This window comes from Phaenicophaeus curvirostris, chromosome 23 (assembly GCF_032191515.1).
Source record: "Phaenicophaeus curvirostris isolate KB17595 chromosome 23, BPBGC_Pcur_1.0, whole genome shotgun sequence".
Taxonomy (NCBI): Eukaryota; Metazoa; Chordata; class Aves; order Cuculiformes; family Cuculidae; genus Phaenicophaeus; species Phaenicophaeus curvirostris.
The window spans coordinates 4478182-4493895 of NC_091414.1; the positions used below are offsets into that span (position 1 = coordinate 4478182).

The 15714-nt window shown below is 48.9% G+C and overlaps 1 protein-coding gene across 1 annotated transcript in view; it reads right to left on the reverse strand.

The window, feature by feature from the left end:
* The window catches only part of MAN1C1 (mannosidase alpha class 1C member 1), a 72575-nt gene that overhangs the window by 12750 nt on the left and 44111 nt on the right, over window positions 1-15714 (reverse strand). Inside the window, exons 3-6 of the mRNA XM_069875252.1 lie at window positions 12951-13066; window positions 10193-10273; window positions 7485-7579; window positions 1993-2116 (exon numbers count right to left, since the gene is read on the reverse strand). Of these exons, the coding sequence (XP_069731353.1) occupies window positions 1993-2116; window positions 7485-7579; window positions 10193-10273; window positions 12951-13066 (416 nt within the window). The remainder of the gene's footprint in view (window positions 1-1992; window positions 2117-7484; window positions 7580-10192; window positions 10274-12950; window positions 13067-15714) is intronic.

Here is a 15714-nt window from a genome sequence, read left to right on the forward strand (position 1 = left end):
CCACGATTCTATGATCTGGGATCTGGGTGGAAATGTATGAGATGCAGAGGATGATTTTTTCCACGATCCAAAGGGAAAAGGAGTGGCAGGGATGAGTGACTCAGTACTTAAATTCACCGTGTGGTCACTTAACATAATGAATCGCAGCCTTTAATTCCAACAACAGGCAGCTCCTTTAATAGGCTGGAACAGTCATACTTATCCTCTAAAGTCTCACTTGGTTTTACCCCCATTAAATCCAACAGGCCTTTCCCATAAGGGACATGGTTAAACGGTATGCAGCATAAATATCCCATTATACCCTACAGAGCAGCTAATACACTCTAAACCTTTTATAAAATTAGACAATTTGTACGCCAAAAGCTGGCTCCAGCCTTAAGTCAGCGCTTCCAAGTAACTCGTCAGGCTGCATAATATTTACTGAAGTTTAATAGCACAGCATATTAATGACATGTTTGAATAAAAGACACAGATGGACTTTATTCTTGCTAAAATCACACAAGTCCCAAGCTGCAAGTTAATGAGTTGATCTGTTCCTCTGAAGTTAATTTCCCACAGGATGCGCTGTTTGAGCCCACACCATCCTACACTTTTTCTCTCTGAGGGCGTTGGGGTGGATGTGGTACATTTGCTGCAGCACACACCAGGCACGCTCAGCTCCTACTCCACCAGGGATGATCTGCCCTTACCCCTCTACAGGCTCAGGAGGCAAAGAGGAAAACATGTCAGGCTGGGGACAGAGGCTCCAAAAGCCACTGTTTGAACCTGGAATATGGATGCAGCTCTACTTTTTACTGTGCCTCTCCTCACCCTTGTGTTTTCAGCGCTCCTCTCTCTCCCTGTCCCCTTCATTTCTTCAGCACACATTATCTCTCCATGCTTCCCTGTGCTGGTCTTTTCTCAGCTCCTCCTTTTCTCTGAGCAATTTGTCATTAACTCTGTCTCTTTTATCTTAAATCACTCTGTCTTCCTTGCAGAGTTTCCTGGGTTTCTAGTTTTCCTTCACCCTCTGCCTTTCTCACCTGCTCACCCCTTGCTCTGCTAGCTTTTCCCTTCTCTTTCTCCTTGTTTCCTCTTCAAATCCTCTTCTTGCTTCACAGATCTGCACTGGAAAAACCCCACAAAAGTACCGCTTTAAGCTTTCTCCTGCATCCCTAGAACTGCTGTCTGGTTTCACCCCACTCCGGACAGGCCCCATTTCCTTGGGACTCACAGGGACAGTCTGGATTCTGACAAAAAAATTGTCTCCCTCCCAGCTGGTTCCTCAGGGACGTGCAGTGGAAGCTAATCACCTGCTGTATCCAACAGCATATTTATTAAGTTGTTCCCACACGCACTGCAAGATCACTTGTGGGGAAAGAAAAAAAAGAAAAAAAAGCTCCAGGTAATGTATAATATTAATAGATTTTCAGTTACAAGTTACACAAAAGGAATCCAATATGTCAACTGTCAGGCCTTTCCTACACGAGAAACCGCAGCAGAAATCTTGCTGGCTGGAGCATAACATTTAATGCCTGTTTAGAGTAAAAGGTCTGCTAGTACAAGGTGCCGCTATTAGGATATCAGAATTAACAATTATCTTTGCAGTCTGCATCCAGCAGATGGTTTAATTTCGGTTGTGTCCTTGTCGGAGTAGGTTTTTGTTACAACTTCACATGACTGAGATACTGGGAAAAGCATCCTCATCTCCCTGGTGGCTGCGAGACACGGAGAGGGAGGTGATGGAGCTACAGCGAATGTAAATGGCCAAAGGGAACACAGGGCAGCTGCCTTCCAAGGCCAAGATGGGCTGGGGCACAGGATGCTCGGAGGCTTGGCGACCCCTGCATGGTTTCTGAACCTGTGTCCTGCTTGGGAAGGTTTCTCCCCTGGGGAGTTGTTCTGGTATTGGGAAGAGGGAACATTTTGCTGCTGTGTTGCCTGCCTTGCTCTGCTCCAGCACCGACCCTGGGAGAGACCAGCTCTCCAAAGATAAATTTAGGGAGTACTTGCCTTTTCCGCAAACACCGGGTTGCCGGATAGCTCCGAGAGGTGCAGGAATTCTAAGTGCAAGGTACCAAATTCTGCTAAGATGCTGCTTCCGGCAGATGCCCAACCCCAACTCCAACTCATGCCACTGCAAAGAGAGAGAAGGGAGCCTTCACTGCAGGGAAAACAGCCAGAGTCGGAGTCCCCCCCGGCACCGATCCTGCCTTCGCTCTTTGTGCATGACGGGTCTAACCAGGGGCCGTGTAAAGGATCTACACGCACTTTCAGGATTCTTACACGGAGCAGTTCTAGTGGGATGGAGCAATAGTTTTATAAAAGATTGTTTAGGACAGGGCAAACACTCAGCTCGCACCCTGGGAATCACAGAATCACCAGGTTGGAACGGACCCACCGGATCATCGAGTCCAACCGTTCCCATCAATCACTAACCCATGTCCCTCAGCACCTCATCCACCCGTCCCTTAAACCCCTCCAGGGAAGGTGACTCAACCCCCTCCCTGGGCAGCCTCTGCCACTGCCCAATCACCCTTTCCATGAAAAACTTCTTCCTAATGTGCAGCCTAAACCCCCCTAGCAGAAATTGCTGGTTTTGTGGGAATGATCCCTCCCAAACAGATTAGCTTAAAGGAAACTTTGGAAGAACAGCGACAACCTGTCTTACACAAGACACCCTGGGATAAAAACATCTCTCTTAAGTAGCCTGCTCTGAACTCTCACATCTCAAACGTCTCAGAAGTCCAATAAGGCTGCTATTTTATAGAGAATCCAGCCTGTCCCTGAGCACCTTGTTTCAACGAGATCTCACACTCATGGTGCATACACAGCACTGACATTCCCAGTGAATCCTTGGTTTCGGAAGGATAAAGCACGCAGCAGCATCAGTGCTGGGGGAGAGAAGCCACTGGGCAAAGTGGACTGTATGGAAAAGCCATGAGGAATCTAAACATCAGCACAAGATAAATCTGACTCTGAACACACGCCGTGGTGCTGCTCTGGAGCGCCTGGCAAGAACAGAAGGGCTGGCATAAAACTACAGAGTGTGGCAAGCTCTGTCTGAAGAAGCCAGTCACACAGAGTGCCTCCACCCCTACTTTTGATGCACTGGGATCCCTTCTCAGTTTCTGTTTGTCTCCCCTCATCCTGTCAAATCCACGCTAAGAGAGAAATTGTAACTGAAGTGAATCAAGGAGCCAGTTCTGGGGATGAAGAGGTCATCGCTTCTCCATTAAATGTCAAAGAAAACCAACCAGAGGACCTGGGAGGGCAGGGGCTCTTCCAAGCACTGACAGCCTCACCCTTGGGATCATCCAGTTTGTAATGCTGAAAAAAAATCTTTTCCTGCAGGGGCTCCTTTCAGGCTTCTCTTTAACCCAGGGACGTGTTGCAAACCCAAGGACTCACCCCTGGGGTTGTGTTTACATTCAACCACTTCCTTCTTGTATCCCACTGCTACAGATTAAGGCTTCACACCTCTCGGAGAGGTTGTAGCGAGGTTGGTCTCTTCTCCCAAGTAACAAGTGATGGGATGAGAGGAAATGGCCTCAAGTTGCACCAGGGGAGGTTTAGATTGGCTATTATGAAAAATTTCTTTACTGACAGAGTGGTGAAGAGGCTGCCCAGGGCAGCGGTGAAGTCTCCATCCCTGGAGGGGTTCAAAACACGTATGGCCCTGGCACTCTGGGACATGGTTTAGCAGGCAACGGTAGGCTTGGGCTTGACGACTGGACTGGAGGAGCTGAGAAGTCTTTTTCCAACCTCAATGATTCTATGAACATGTCCTATATTCTTAAGCCTTGGCCTCAAACCAGCTTGTGCCTGTGCTGGCCCAGGGAAGCTTGGCTGAGCCACCTCAGAAGGGACATAGCTTTGGTTTTCATGCTGTTTGCAGTCGATACCCATGAGGGAAGAGGCTCCTGGGGCTGGGGTAACACTAGATGGCGCCTGGAAGCTTGGCTATTAGAGTAAAAGGGTTTCTGTTGTTTACAGGAGGCTAAAACTAATGATCTTTTTAAGGGGGGAAAGCAAAGGCTTCCCCTCCATGCGATATACAGAAAAGCATTTCAGGTCCAGAGCTGTTTGTTTCGCCTCCAGACAAAAAAAGCCATTAGATAAGCAAGACATTCACGCTGTTTCAAACTGCTCAGTCACTGCCAACCACCAGCCTTCCCTGCACGCTGGCAGGAGGCTGCAGCACCAGCTTTTCATCCGCAAACACTGCGTGCAGCTAAAATGAGCACGCCAGGAACACCGAGTGTTTATGGCAGGAGCCTCTCTGTGCAGGTAGAAAGGTCCTCCCGTTGGGCTCTGTCGACGCTCGTATTTGGCTGTATGTGCAGAATCCAGCCCCAGGACGGGCGTGCTGAACAGTCCCATGGCGCTCCCGTATCTATAAAGAGCCAATTACTTTTTCTGTATTTACTGCACTGAAGGGAGGCTGTAACAAACGCAATCTCACAAGCAGAAACTGCCTTCTGAGCTCGTTCAAATGAGAAGAGGCTGGAAGCAGCAAAATGGGGCTGTTTGTTGTGGCAGCAGCTCTGTGGGGTCACAGCAGCTGATAAAACTCTTCCCCAGGGAGCTTCTGTCCCTTGCACTGCCTGCAAGGACCACACTGCTGCAGACCCACACCTTGGGTTAGAAATAGAGTCATAGAATCACCAGGTTGGAAAAGACCCACCAAATCATCGAGTCCAACCATACCCAACAATCTCTAAACCATGTCCCTCAGCACCTCATCCACCCACATATTAAACACCTCCAGGGAAGGCGAGTCAACCACCTCCCTGGAAAGACCGTTCCAGTGCCTAATGACCCTTTCTGTGAAGAATTTTTTCCTGATGTCCAGCCTGAACCTCCCCTGGCGGAGCTTGAGGCCATTCCCTCTCGTCCTGTCCCCTGTCCCTTGGGAGAAGAGCCCAGCTCCCTCCTCTCCACAATCTCCTCTCAGGCAGTTGCAGAGAGCAATGAGGTCTCCCCTCAGCCTCCTCTTCTCCAGGCTAAACACCCCCAGCTCTCTCAGCCGCTCCTCTTGTTCTCCAGCCCCTTCCCCAGCTTTGTTGCTCTTCTCTGGAGTCGCTCCAGAGCCTCAACATCCTTCTTGTGGTGAGGGGCCCAATCACAGTAAAACTCGAGGAGGGGAGGTCTGGAGGAAACAGAGCCCATCTGCAACGTGTCCCTGGGTGAAAGAGAAGCCTGAAGTGACTCCCTGCAGAATAAACATTTTTTCAGCATTACAGACTGGACAAACTGGGTCTTCACAGCTGCCGTGTTCTAGAACATCTCAGAGGAAATGACCACTGAAAGGATCGTGGTCTTCAAGGCAGAAGCAAATGCCCTGAGCTCTCTTTATCCCCCCAGATAAGCGGGTCTTCTTTAACCACTGTCAAGAGCAAGCATGGAGTAAAAATGGCTTTGTCATCTCCTTCCCTCACAGAGATCCAAAGCAGCAAAACAGGGCGAAGTAAAGAGAGAGACGGAGAGCGGACAATGAGGAAGAATCTGGAGGTGCAGAGGGACTAAGGGAGAAGTGAAGGAAAGCAAGAGCCAGGGACCCAGAACAAGAGAGAAATCCCAGTGCAGGAGAGCACAGAGCAGCAGCTTGAGAGGACAATGTACTCCAGGACCTGGCAGACAACGTGGCAGTTGGGCCAGCAGGATGGAAAACAAGCCTGGGTGAGATATGATACAGCGTCTGTGTGAAAACAGAAGGCCACGGGGAAGCACAGCAGTGGAGCGGGGACACAAGAGGAAAAGGTGGTGTGAGGCGATAGGAAGAGATAAAAGCCAGCCGGGGATGGGAAGAGCTGGGGGTGGGTGTCTTTGCATCTAGGCTCTCAAAAGTGCATATGCAGAATTGACTCAATGCCAGCTTTGGTTTGTCTCAAATTTCTGAATCTCATTCCTACCTCACCCTCCCCAAGCTACTACCACCAAAAGCCTGCAGACGCTGCAAAACTCCCCTCCTTCCGAGGTGAGGGGGGTCTCTCTGGAATCAGCACATCCTGGAAAAAGCAGAATTGGAGAGGGAATTCCTTCTTGCAAATATCTTCTGGCCTTTGGTTTGGCTCTGACAATCGGGTCAGTGTGCTCTCGCAGCATCCCCTCACTCTCCTCTGCTCCCACCTCCACACTGTCTCTCACTGTAACTACCTTCCTCTCTGGGTTTATAGCTTTCGGCTCTTCATCCTGTTCCTGTGGCAGTCAGACTCCAGGTTTATCTCACCTCATCCTTGCTCCTAAATCAATCGACACTCCGAGCTCTCACAGCAGTTCTGTGGCCCTGAAGCCAGAGCTGAAGCCAGCAATACAAGATCTGGACTGCGGGCTCAGTGTTATTCTGATTTTCTTTGCTCTTAGTCAAGGTCATCAGCAAAACATTTTGGGAATGTCTCGGCAGACAGAGTCTGTTTCAATTGTCTTCACAAAGGGCAGGGGAGGGGTTGGCATTTCTGCGAAAGGTTAGTGTGTGCTGAGCCTCTATCAGCCACAGAGGAAGCAGGATGTCTCTTCTGTACAAAGAGACAATTAGAGTCATGGTGGCTCAAATTTTCTCTGGGATCACGTGTAGAAAAGGCAACTGAAGGGTGACAGTGATATTTGAGCAAGGGATCAGCAGGAGCCAAACATTCGGAAGTCTTGCACTTCACAGAGCCACGAGCCAAACAGGAGATTTGGGTAAGAGATGAATAATGATTTTCATGGCTGCTGCTCTGAATTTTGCAGGAGGTGAGGATGAAAGGCTTTTGTTAACCCACATTTCCTGCTGTCTCTGTTTCAGCTGGCGTGCAGCTTTTACCCAGGGGGATTTGTTTGTAGGCATCAAAATGAGCCAATGAGCCCTTTATTGGCAGGGAATGCTGTCTGCTAGTGAGAACCAGAGGCTGAGAGTCCAGCCTCCAGGTTTGCCTCTGCTGAGAGACCTTCAGGAAGGTCTGTAACCTCAGCGCTCCCCTCCAGCACGAGAACACCTACCTGAAAGGAAACGCTGTGGCTCTAACTGAAGGACACACACCTGGCTGAGCGCTGCCAGCAGAGAGAGCTGTACATTCCCCACTTCTTAGCAGCAAAACTGTCAGCCAGTCCCATCCAATTCCTCTCTTACTTTTCCAGACGTGAAGCCTGGATAAATTCAAATGGATTCTAGTTGGGCACACTGCAAAAATATAGAAAGCACCGCATGCTACGTGCAGACTACAAATAACATTTCAAAGAAAATAAGAGGGAGGAAAATGCTCTTGCAGCAGAAAGCCCTGCCAAGAGGTAGAGGAAGAAGCTGTGGATAGCCTAAAATTAATAAAATACAGCTGGGTTTGACTTGTGTCACCTGCGATCTCTGCCAAGGCACCTCTTGGTTCTGAGCTGGCAAAAGAAATGACCTCCAAGAATCTGCACTAGAGGAGGCACCTCTGAGGAACTGCTGCTCTTCCTGCCTGAGTCCTGGTCTCTTACAAACGCTCAGAAATAAAACAACATGCTCGTGAGGATGTGTGTCTTGCCTGCCCAGATTTATGACGCCGCGTGGGATACCAGTGGGGGTGTTAAAAGCTGGCAAAAGTTTCTCTCCGAGTTCCAGAGCTTTAGTCTTGAACACCTGTTAAAAAAAGAAGAAAGGATTAATTTGGGATGCGCTGCTTGTGAACACCAGTCACACTGGGTTCTTTCCAATCCCTTTTTCTAAACACACTATTAAAAAACAATAAGAATGCCGTATGATAGGAATCTACCTACGTTTCATGTCCACTGCTGCCCCAGTTCCACTGAACGGAATTCAGAATTCTATTGGAAAAGAACTCTGGGATCTATTGGAATGTCCTCTAAAAACCCACACTAAGCCAGTCCCAAGTCTCCTGCCAACCCCTCATCAGCCTGGATGAGAGCAGCCAGGGCTGCAGAGCTCCAAACGCCCCAAATACCTCAGCAGCAAATTGCAGGGATCTGAATTGATCCAAAGAGTACTCAGTGGGTACAAATTTTTCCCTTTCCTAGGGCGGCAGAGAGCAGAAGGAGGTGAAGTGACTGAAATGAAGTGAAAAGACACCTTTCTAGGGTGAAGTGTTTTAGATTTACAACACGGATTGGTCTAGCTTGTGTCACATCTCCTGTTGCAAAAAAAACATCATTTCCCACACCAATCTTTTACTTGCAGCTCTTTTCCAGGAGGGATTCGTGGTTTCATGGCTAAGCTGCTCCTTTTCCATTTTTAATGCCTGAGTTTTGGGCTTTTGAATCAACTTCTGGCTTATAGTGGCTTGCAGCACAAAGCCACCACACACGAGTATTTTGGGACAAACCAATACACACACTAATCTTTGCTCCAGAGATTAGTCCTGATCAAGGGAAGCCTCTAAGTGACTTAGGAGATAAAACACAAGCCTTTTACCTCTAGCCCCCCTGTACCAGCCCAAGCTGCCACGGTTGTTTTCAGAAAGGAGGAATTCATTGCTCTAAAAATACAGCACTGGGGAAACCTGAGCTCTCCTATGGGCTTGCAGAGCTCTGATGCGCTCAGAAGGAGGCAGGGGTTTGGTTCAGAAAGGAAAGCAAGAGACAAGGACTTGATTTTTGCCTTTCATCCTGGTGACACTGACTGGGTATATGACAGGCACTGCCCTGGCTGCTGACTGCACTTCAAGAGGTCACTGCTGGAGTTCTATGGTTTAATGTCGTTTCTTTTTGCTCTGTTGATCTGAAGCCTGTTGGAAGTTCTGACTGAGACAGACCCTCAGTCGGGGCACTGAGTCTTTGAGAGTTTTCCCTAGAGGGAAATCACAGAGAAAAGTCATTCCTGGAGCTCATTTAAAATGCAACTAAAGTAAAAAAGCTGCTCCTGCGACTCCATGGATCAATGGTGCCACTCTGCAGTGATGAGCCATCCCATCCGATTACGGAGGACAGCACCCAGCCACGGTCAGTGTTGGCACAAGGGCTAAGCTCTCATTTAAGAGCCAGTCTTCCAGCTCCTTCACTCCCAAAACTCCCTGCTGAAGCAGAGCTTCTGCTCGCCTAAGACTTCCAGGGCAGAGGAATAATCTCTTCATCTCTCTACAGCCAGCTGTAAAATTCCAGCCACATTATAAAACAGATTACAGCATTAAACCCTGGCATCTGCCAGGCTGCAGAGGAAGAAGGGGAGTGAAAGTGAGAGTCTCTCGCTTCAGCCAGGATGGGAAGGCTGCTCCACAACGCTGCAGGAGGGGCTGTGACACCCAGCCCTGAGTGAGGGATGCTTTGTGGAGCTGGGACACTCGGAGCTTTAAAGAACGATCATAGAATCATGGAATGGTTTGCGTTGGAAGGGACCTCAAAGATCATCCGGTTCCAACCCCTGCTATGGGCAGGGACACCTCCCACTGGATCAGGGGCTCCAAGCCCCATCCAACCTGGCCTTGAACCCCTCCAGGGATGGGGCAGCCATGGTTTTTATGGGCAACCTGGGCCAGGGCCTCCCCATCTGCACAGGCAGACATTTCTTCTTAAGATCTCATCTCATCTCAATCTCCCCTCTTTCAGCTGAAAACCATTCCCCTTCATCTTGTCCCTGTCCTACCTGATCCAGAGCCCCTTCCCAGCTTTCCTGGAGCCCCTTTCAGTACTAGAAGCTGCGCTAAGGTCTCCCCACAGCCTTCTACTCTTCAGGCTGAACAATGTTAACTCTCTCATCCTGTCCTCATATGGGAGATTCTCCAGCCCTCACGTCATCTTCATGGCCTCCACAGGTACCCTATGCTGGCAGTTTGTCACCCTCCTTCCCTGTACTTTATCTCAGAACCTGCTCCTACAGAGCGACGGCCCGGAGCTCGCAGCGCCTGTCACCGCTCAGTCACCCTCCTTAGTCCGAGGCAGAATCTGGAATGACGTGTGATCAAATACCGACTACATTTAGAATACAAAGGCGCAAGTACAAAGAGGAAGATCATCCCAAACGGCATTTCACTGGGGAGCAATGTGTCCAACCGCAAACACGTCTTGCTAGAATTGCCCACAGGAGAAAAGATCTTTGCAAATGAGCCATGCACGGTATGTGCAAGGTAATTATGCGAGACTTAATTAAAAGAACATTAGTGGCATTTCGGTATTCATAAAAACGACAGGTTTAGCCTGTTGTTATGGAGGGATTATCTGATACTCAGAGAAAAGCTGCCGAAGAACCCTTTCACTTCGTTACTGGTGATGGTACAAGACACGCAGAGCTGCTGAAACAAACCTCTTCTCCAGTTAAGTAGTACGCGGCCAACAATCCTCCAATATAGCGGATGTTCACCTCAAACAAGGACGCTTCTCCATTCTGAAAAGAAATAACAATACACTTGAGTGCAGAGTCTGCACACGCAAATGCCAGCAAGGTGGAACAGCTTGTGGGAAGATACTCGGGTCTCCCAGCCCTCACCCACGGTGCCACACAGCTTTCAGCTAAAATCTCCCAGCATTTTATTTGCTCCACAGTGACTGGAGGACCCTGAAGGGGAGAGAAACACGCCAACTGCCCGTTCATAGAATCATCAGGTTGGAAGAGACCCACCAGATCATCGAGTCCAACCATTCCCATCAATCACTAACCCATGTCCCTCAGCACCTCATCCACCCGCCCCTTAAACCCCTCCAGGGAAGGTGAATCAACCCCCTCCCTGGGCAGCCTCTGACAGTGCCCAATGACCCTTTCTGTGAAAAATTTTTTCCTAATGTTCAGCCTGAACCTCCCCTGGTGGAGCTTGAGGCCATTCCCTCTCGTCCTGTCCCCTGTCCCTTGGGAGAAGAGCCCAGCTCCCTCCTCTCCACAACCTCCTTTCAGGGAGTTGGAGAGAGCAATGAGGTCTCCCCTCAGCCTCCTCTTCTCCAGGCTAAACACCCCCAGCTCCCTCAGCCGTCCCTCATAAGGCCTGTTCCCCAGCCCCTCACCAGCTCTGTCGCTCTTCTCTGGACTCATCACCCACAGTGAGGGCAGAGATGTTGTCTGTCCAGCCAGCCCTGTCCGGGGCAATTTAGGGGAAGAATTTTCCCCTTGGAATGCTTTATTTGAAGAGAAAATTGTACTGTGACATGGAAAAATTACTTTCTCCATTCCCTTGTGAAGAGGGCTCTGTGTAAGATAGAAGCAATGCGCTTTCTGCACTAGGTAGGTATTTTCTGTCACTCCAGGACTGCTCCCAGCCCACAGGCTCAGAGGACACAGCCCGCAGGGAGCCTGTCCAGGGCAAGGCTTATACAGAGACACGTCGCCGATGGCCCTGTGCCCCATCACCCCCGACAGCAGGCACAGACAGGTACGGTTCACTGAACTGCTCAGGAACCCATCCACCTGGAACAAGTTTTGCTCTACCTGCTCAGCTGACGATCAGCAAACGTCAAAACAATTGCATTCAAATTGTGCCGCTGAAAACCAGACGCTCCTGGCCACTAAAGCCGCACGATAAATGATTCCTGTCCTCAAGCAAATGCAGAAAGTCAAACCCCAGACAGATCTTCCACCAACACGGCACTTTCAGCAAAAAAAGGCGAAGCAAATGGGCACCTGAACCTTTGCCCTCGCCTGCCCTTTCCAGATATCTGCAGGTTATAAATTGGAGAAGTGCTTTCTTGGGACAATGATTGGAATTGCATGAGACAGATCACAGCACCCAGTTTCAAACAAGGCCTTGGAGTCCCTGCTTCACTTTCCGGGACTATTAGTTCTTGTACAGAGCCAATTTTTAATTAATTTCCCTCTTTCTCTCCCTCTGCTGTGCTTTCTGACTCCACCGATCAATCCATAGCATTCATTCTTGTCTTTGCAGATCAATCTATTCTGCGGGCCAAGATTAAAAGCTTTTATGAAATCCAGATAAATTATCTCCCAGTTGATTTTGTCCCTTGTTTATCGATTCAGTAATGCATTGAGAGCATTCACCAAATTTATCAGATGTGGGCTTCCTTTTATGAATATGTGAATGCCAGTCGTGCCCTCCCAAACGACGCCTTTCTATAAAGGCAGCTGCAGGCTTTGTTCCCGTGGGGAGAACCATTTCTCACGACAGACAACTAGGCTGGCATGAAAAAAAGAAAAGTTTGAACTGCACTCCGGGTTTAACATTCACCGCAAGCCACTGCTGTGATCCCATCAGCTCTCCCACAAGAAAGAGAAGCTGGCTGGGAGACTGATGTCAGAGCTATGGCCAGGAGCCCCGGCCACACAGCGAGATAAGGACAGCATCCTTCGTTTGATAACGCTGAAAGGCATGTGCTGCACCCAGAGGCCATTCCAGTCTAATACCAATTCTAAGAACTGGCCAGAGAAGCTTCAAGGACCACAGACAGCCAGAACTATGGAATGGTTTGGGTTGGAAGAGACCTTAACGTCCATCCAGTTCCATCTCCTGCCATAGGCAGGGACACCTCCCACTGGCTCAGGTTGCTCAAAGCCCCATCCAACCTGTCCTTGCCCTTCCTTTCAAATCCAGGCTCCCTTCATGCCCCCACTCTGCTGCCAAGGTGCCACCCTCCCACTGCCCGAGTCCCAGTAATGAAAGACCAACAAACGGCCCCATCATCAGCATTTTCAATCTTCATCTAGAGATATGCAAAAAGAAAACTGGTCTTATCACAGGCAGACACTTGACTGAGATGAATCAGAACTTGTTCTTTGATGAACAAAACTTCCTTGAGTATCTAATAATCACAGCTGGTTTTAAAACCCAGACCAAAACCTAAAAACCATTCAACATTGAATCTCATTTCAACCAGACATCAGGGTTTGACCTGGTGGCCTCAGACTGGAACCTGGTGTCACGTACAGGCAGAAGGCGTGGTGAAGGATGGGGTGAACATCACAGCAGTCAAAAAAATCAGAGTGCAGTGGTTTCTTCCCTCCCCATCCAGACTTCACAGAACCCCTCCCCAGATGACTCTTCGAGAAGGCTGTGAGAGAACAGGCCAAACAGGCACACAGTTTCTGTGACATGGATGAGTGTTCCCAACAAATGACTCACCACATTCAAGTCAAAGCTCTTCTCCACCCAATTCTTCGCTTCTTGGAATTCCTCCTCGAGTTCCATGATGTACAGAGTATCTAAGGCATCAACAACCGTAGCTCCTCGAAGGCCTCCTGTATTGCAAACAGAAGAGCGCGATGAAACCCTGTTCGTGCAGTCACCTTTACCTCAAACCAACCTGCAGGAGCTAGGACAGGCAGCAGCTTCCAGTCCCAGTGCTGGGGATGTTTGGACAGGATACAGACTGGCCATGGTCCAGGCTGAGATCTTCTAACAGCACCAGTGAGCTCTGCTACCCAAAACGGGCTGCTCTGAAGAGGCCCATTATTCAAAGGCCTGATAATTGTTGTAGAAATACCCTCAAGAACAGCTCAGGGCTCACTCTTTAAGCCATCAGGCGTGACTGCAAGCCTTGGCCTTGTTTTCCAGTTCTTGCTTTAGCCAAAGTGGTTGGGCAATTCCACCCATAATCTTTGCTCAGCTGAAAACCTAAATTCAGGCTCTTTCTAACTCAGTTATGAGCATAACCCTCTGCTAAGTGAGGGAGAGAACCTTATTTCTATTGTGCGAGAGCATCCGAGACAGGACTGTCCTGATGCAGTGTTTGCTGTCTGGGGCACAAAGTACTCTTCCACCACCAATGACTCAGGGTTCCCCACTACCAGCACAGAGACAAAACAGTCTCATCCAGCAGCAGAGAGACCACAAACTCACCCCCATGAATCCTGAACAGAGGGTGTGGGACACGTCCCTCCGTCTGGCTAACAGGCTTGTCCCTGTGGGCATGCTCCATTTTCCAGCAGATGGCAATGGGACACATGCAGATGAAGCAAATGCCAACCAAGACTTGGACAAACTATGTAAAAAAATTGCATGCCAAGCATCCTCTTACACAAACAGACCATAGGAGAACTCCCAGTGAGAGCGAACGGCACGGCATGCCATGCCAAGCAAACTACACAGGGTGTGTAGACAGACAATCTGGCAGCAGTTGAGTTTAATCAAACCTAGACGTGTTCACAGCCCTAGTTTCGAACATCTCCGTGCTAGAGATTTATTTCTGTTACGGTTCCCTGAAAGTATTCCTGCCACAGGAAAGCAAAGAGTACAGAGCACAATGTGATTCAAATCCCTTTGTGCTTAGTCCACTGCTTTCCTAGGTAACTCAGCAAACACGAATCCTCACGTGGAGGATTCTGGTTTGTGATCGTCACCAGTCGCCCCCCTGCAGACGCAACACCCCAGAGACAGAATCATAGAATAGAATCATAGAATCACCAGGTTGGAAAAGACTCACCGGATCATCGAGTCCAACCATTCCCATCAATCACTAACCCATGTCCCTCAGCATTTCTGCGGGGCTCAGGTCACCTCCTTTTGCTCACTAAGAGACTCTGAAATACTACCCTGAATTCTCCTCCACCTTCCCAGCCCTTCACTGCATGCTCGGATTGGCCTGGTGGTTCTGTAATACCTCCAGTGTTACTTCAGTTCTGCTCAAGAGAGTTCAAACCAGCTGGACGCGCTGCCAAGGGGAGCGGGAGGCGGAGGTGAGTCGTGTCAGGAAGCTGAAGGCTTTGGTCTTTCCTTACAAAGGGAAAGAAGAGACCAAGCCTAATAAACCTCATGCCTCTTCCCTAGAGGAGTACTCAGATCCCTCATTCCATCTCACTGATGCTTTCGGCATTCCTCTCCCGTAAGAAAGGCATCCGACCTGATTTTGTTGCTCTTCGAAGATTGCAGTTTTGACACTTTTCAGCCAGTCAGCACATCATTGCTTTAATAAAAACCCAACCAAGACTTTACTGCTCAGCTGCAGATTGCTGGCTTTCGGATGCTGTCTGCATCAAAAACAGGGGCTGTGGGAAAGGGATGAAGGCAGGAGAGATGCCTCTAGAAATCCATTTATTCCTGCAGGCTTGTGAACAGCTCATCTGACCGGAGCTATCTCCGCGAGCGCAATAGATGGGAGTCAAACAGCCACTACATCAACCGGTGGGTTCGGAGAAACAACAAGAGTCGAGCTTTGTATGGCGTGCTTTCCAAAAGCAGTGACCATGAAAAACAACATCAGCGCAGCCAGAGCTGCTTTTATCAACCCTAATGATTCTTCAATATTAATGATTATGTGATTTTTATGCACTTTCCTATTAACAAGAAGAGACACCAGCTCAGAGCAACACGGAGCAGGCCTTTAAATAGAGAAGGGCTGCCTGAGGCACAGCCCAGGACTGTGATGTTCTGAGCACAACACCACCAGGCTCGGTTTAATTTGATGATATAATCCACAAAGCCTTTCTTAATCTCAGAGAGACAATACGAAAAGTTGAATTTGCTCAAACAAAGAGACAATAAAGTCGCAATTTTCTGGCATGATTAATTGAAGTGAAAAATACTGCTTGAATTTACAGCCTTTTATGTTTTTAGCAAGAACACAAAATGCATCAGGGATTAGGAACATGCTCGATCATCGCTACAGCTCCGAGTTGCTTAGCTTTCCTCCCCTGTATCTGACAACGTGGAGAGCAAACCTCGCTTCCCCGCTGGTTTCTCTTTGTGGAATTTTAAACATTTGTTTTAAATATTCCCCTAAATGCTCTGTATCCACAGAACCGCAGGCTGTGTGCTTTGTACAAGGGTCTTGTCCATGTTCCCTTTCTTCTGCACCAGCTTTGAAGCAATTGCGAAACGCACGGCTGACTTTTCTTCCTACAGCTAACAAAGTCTATCGCAACACCAGGAGCCACCATCTCGGCTTCAG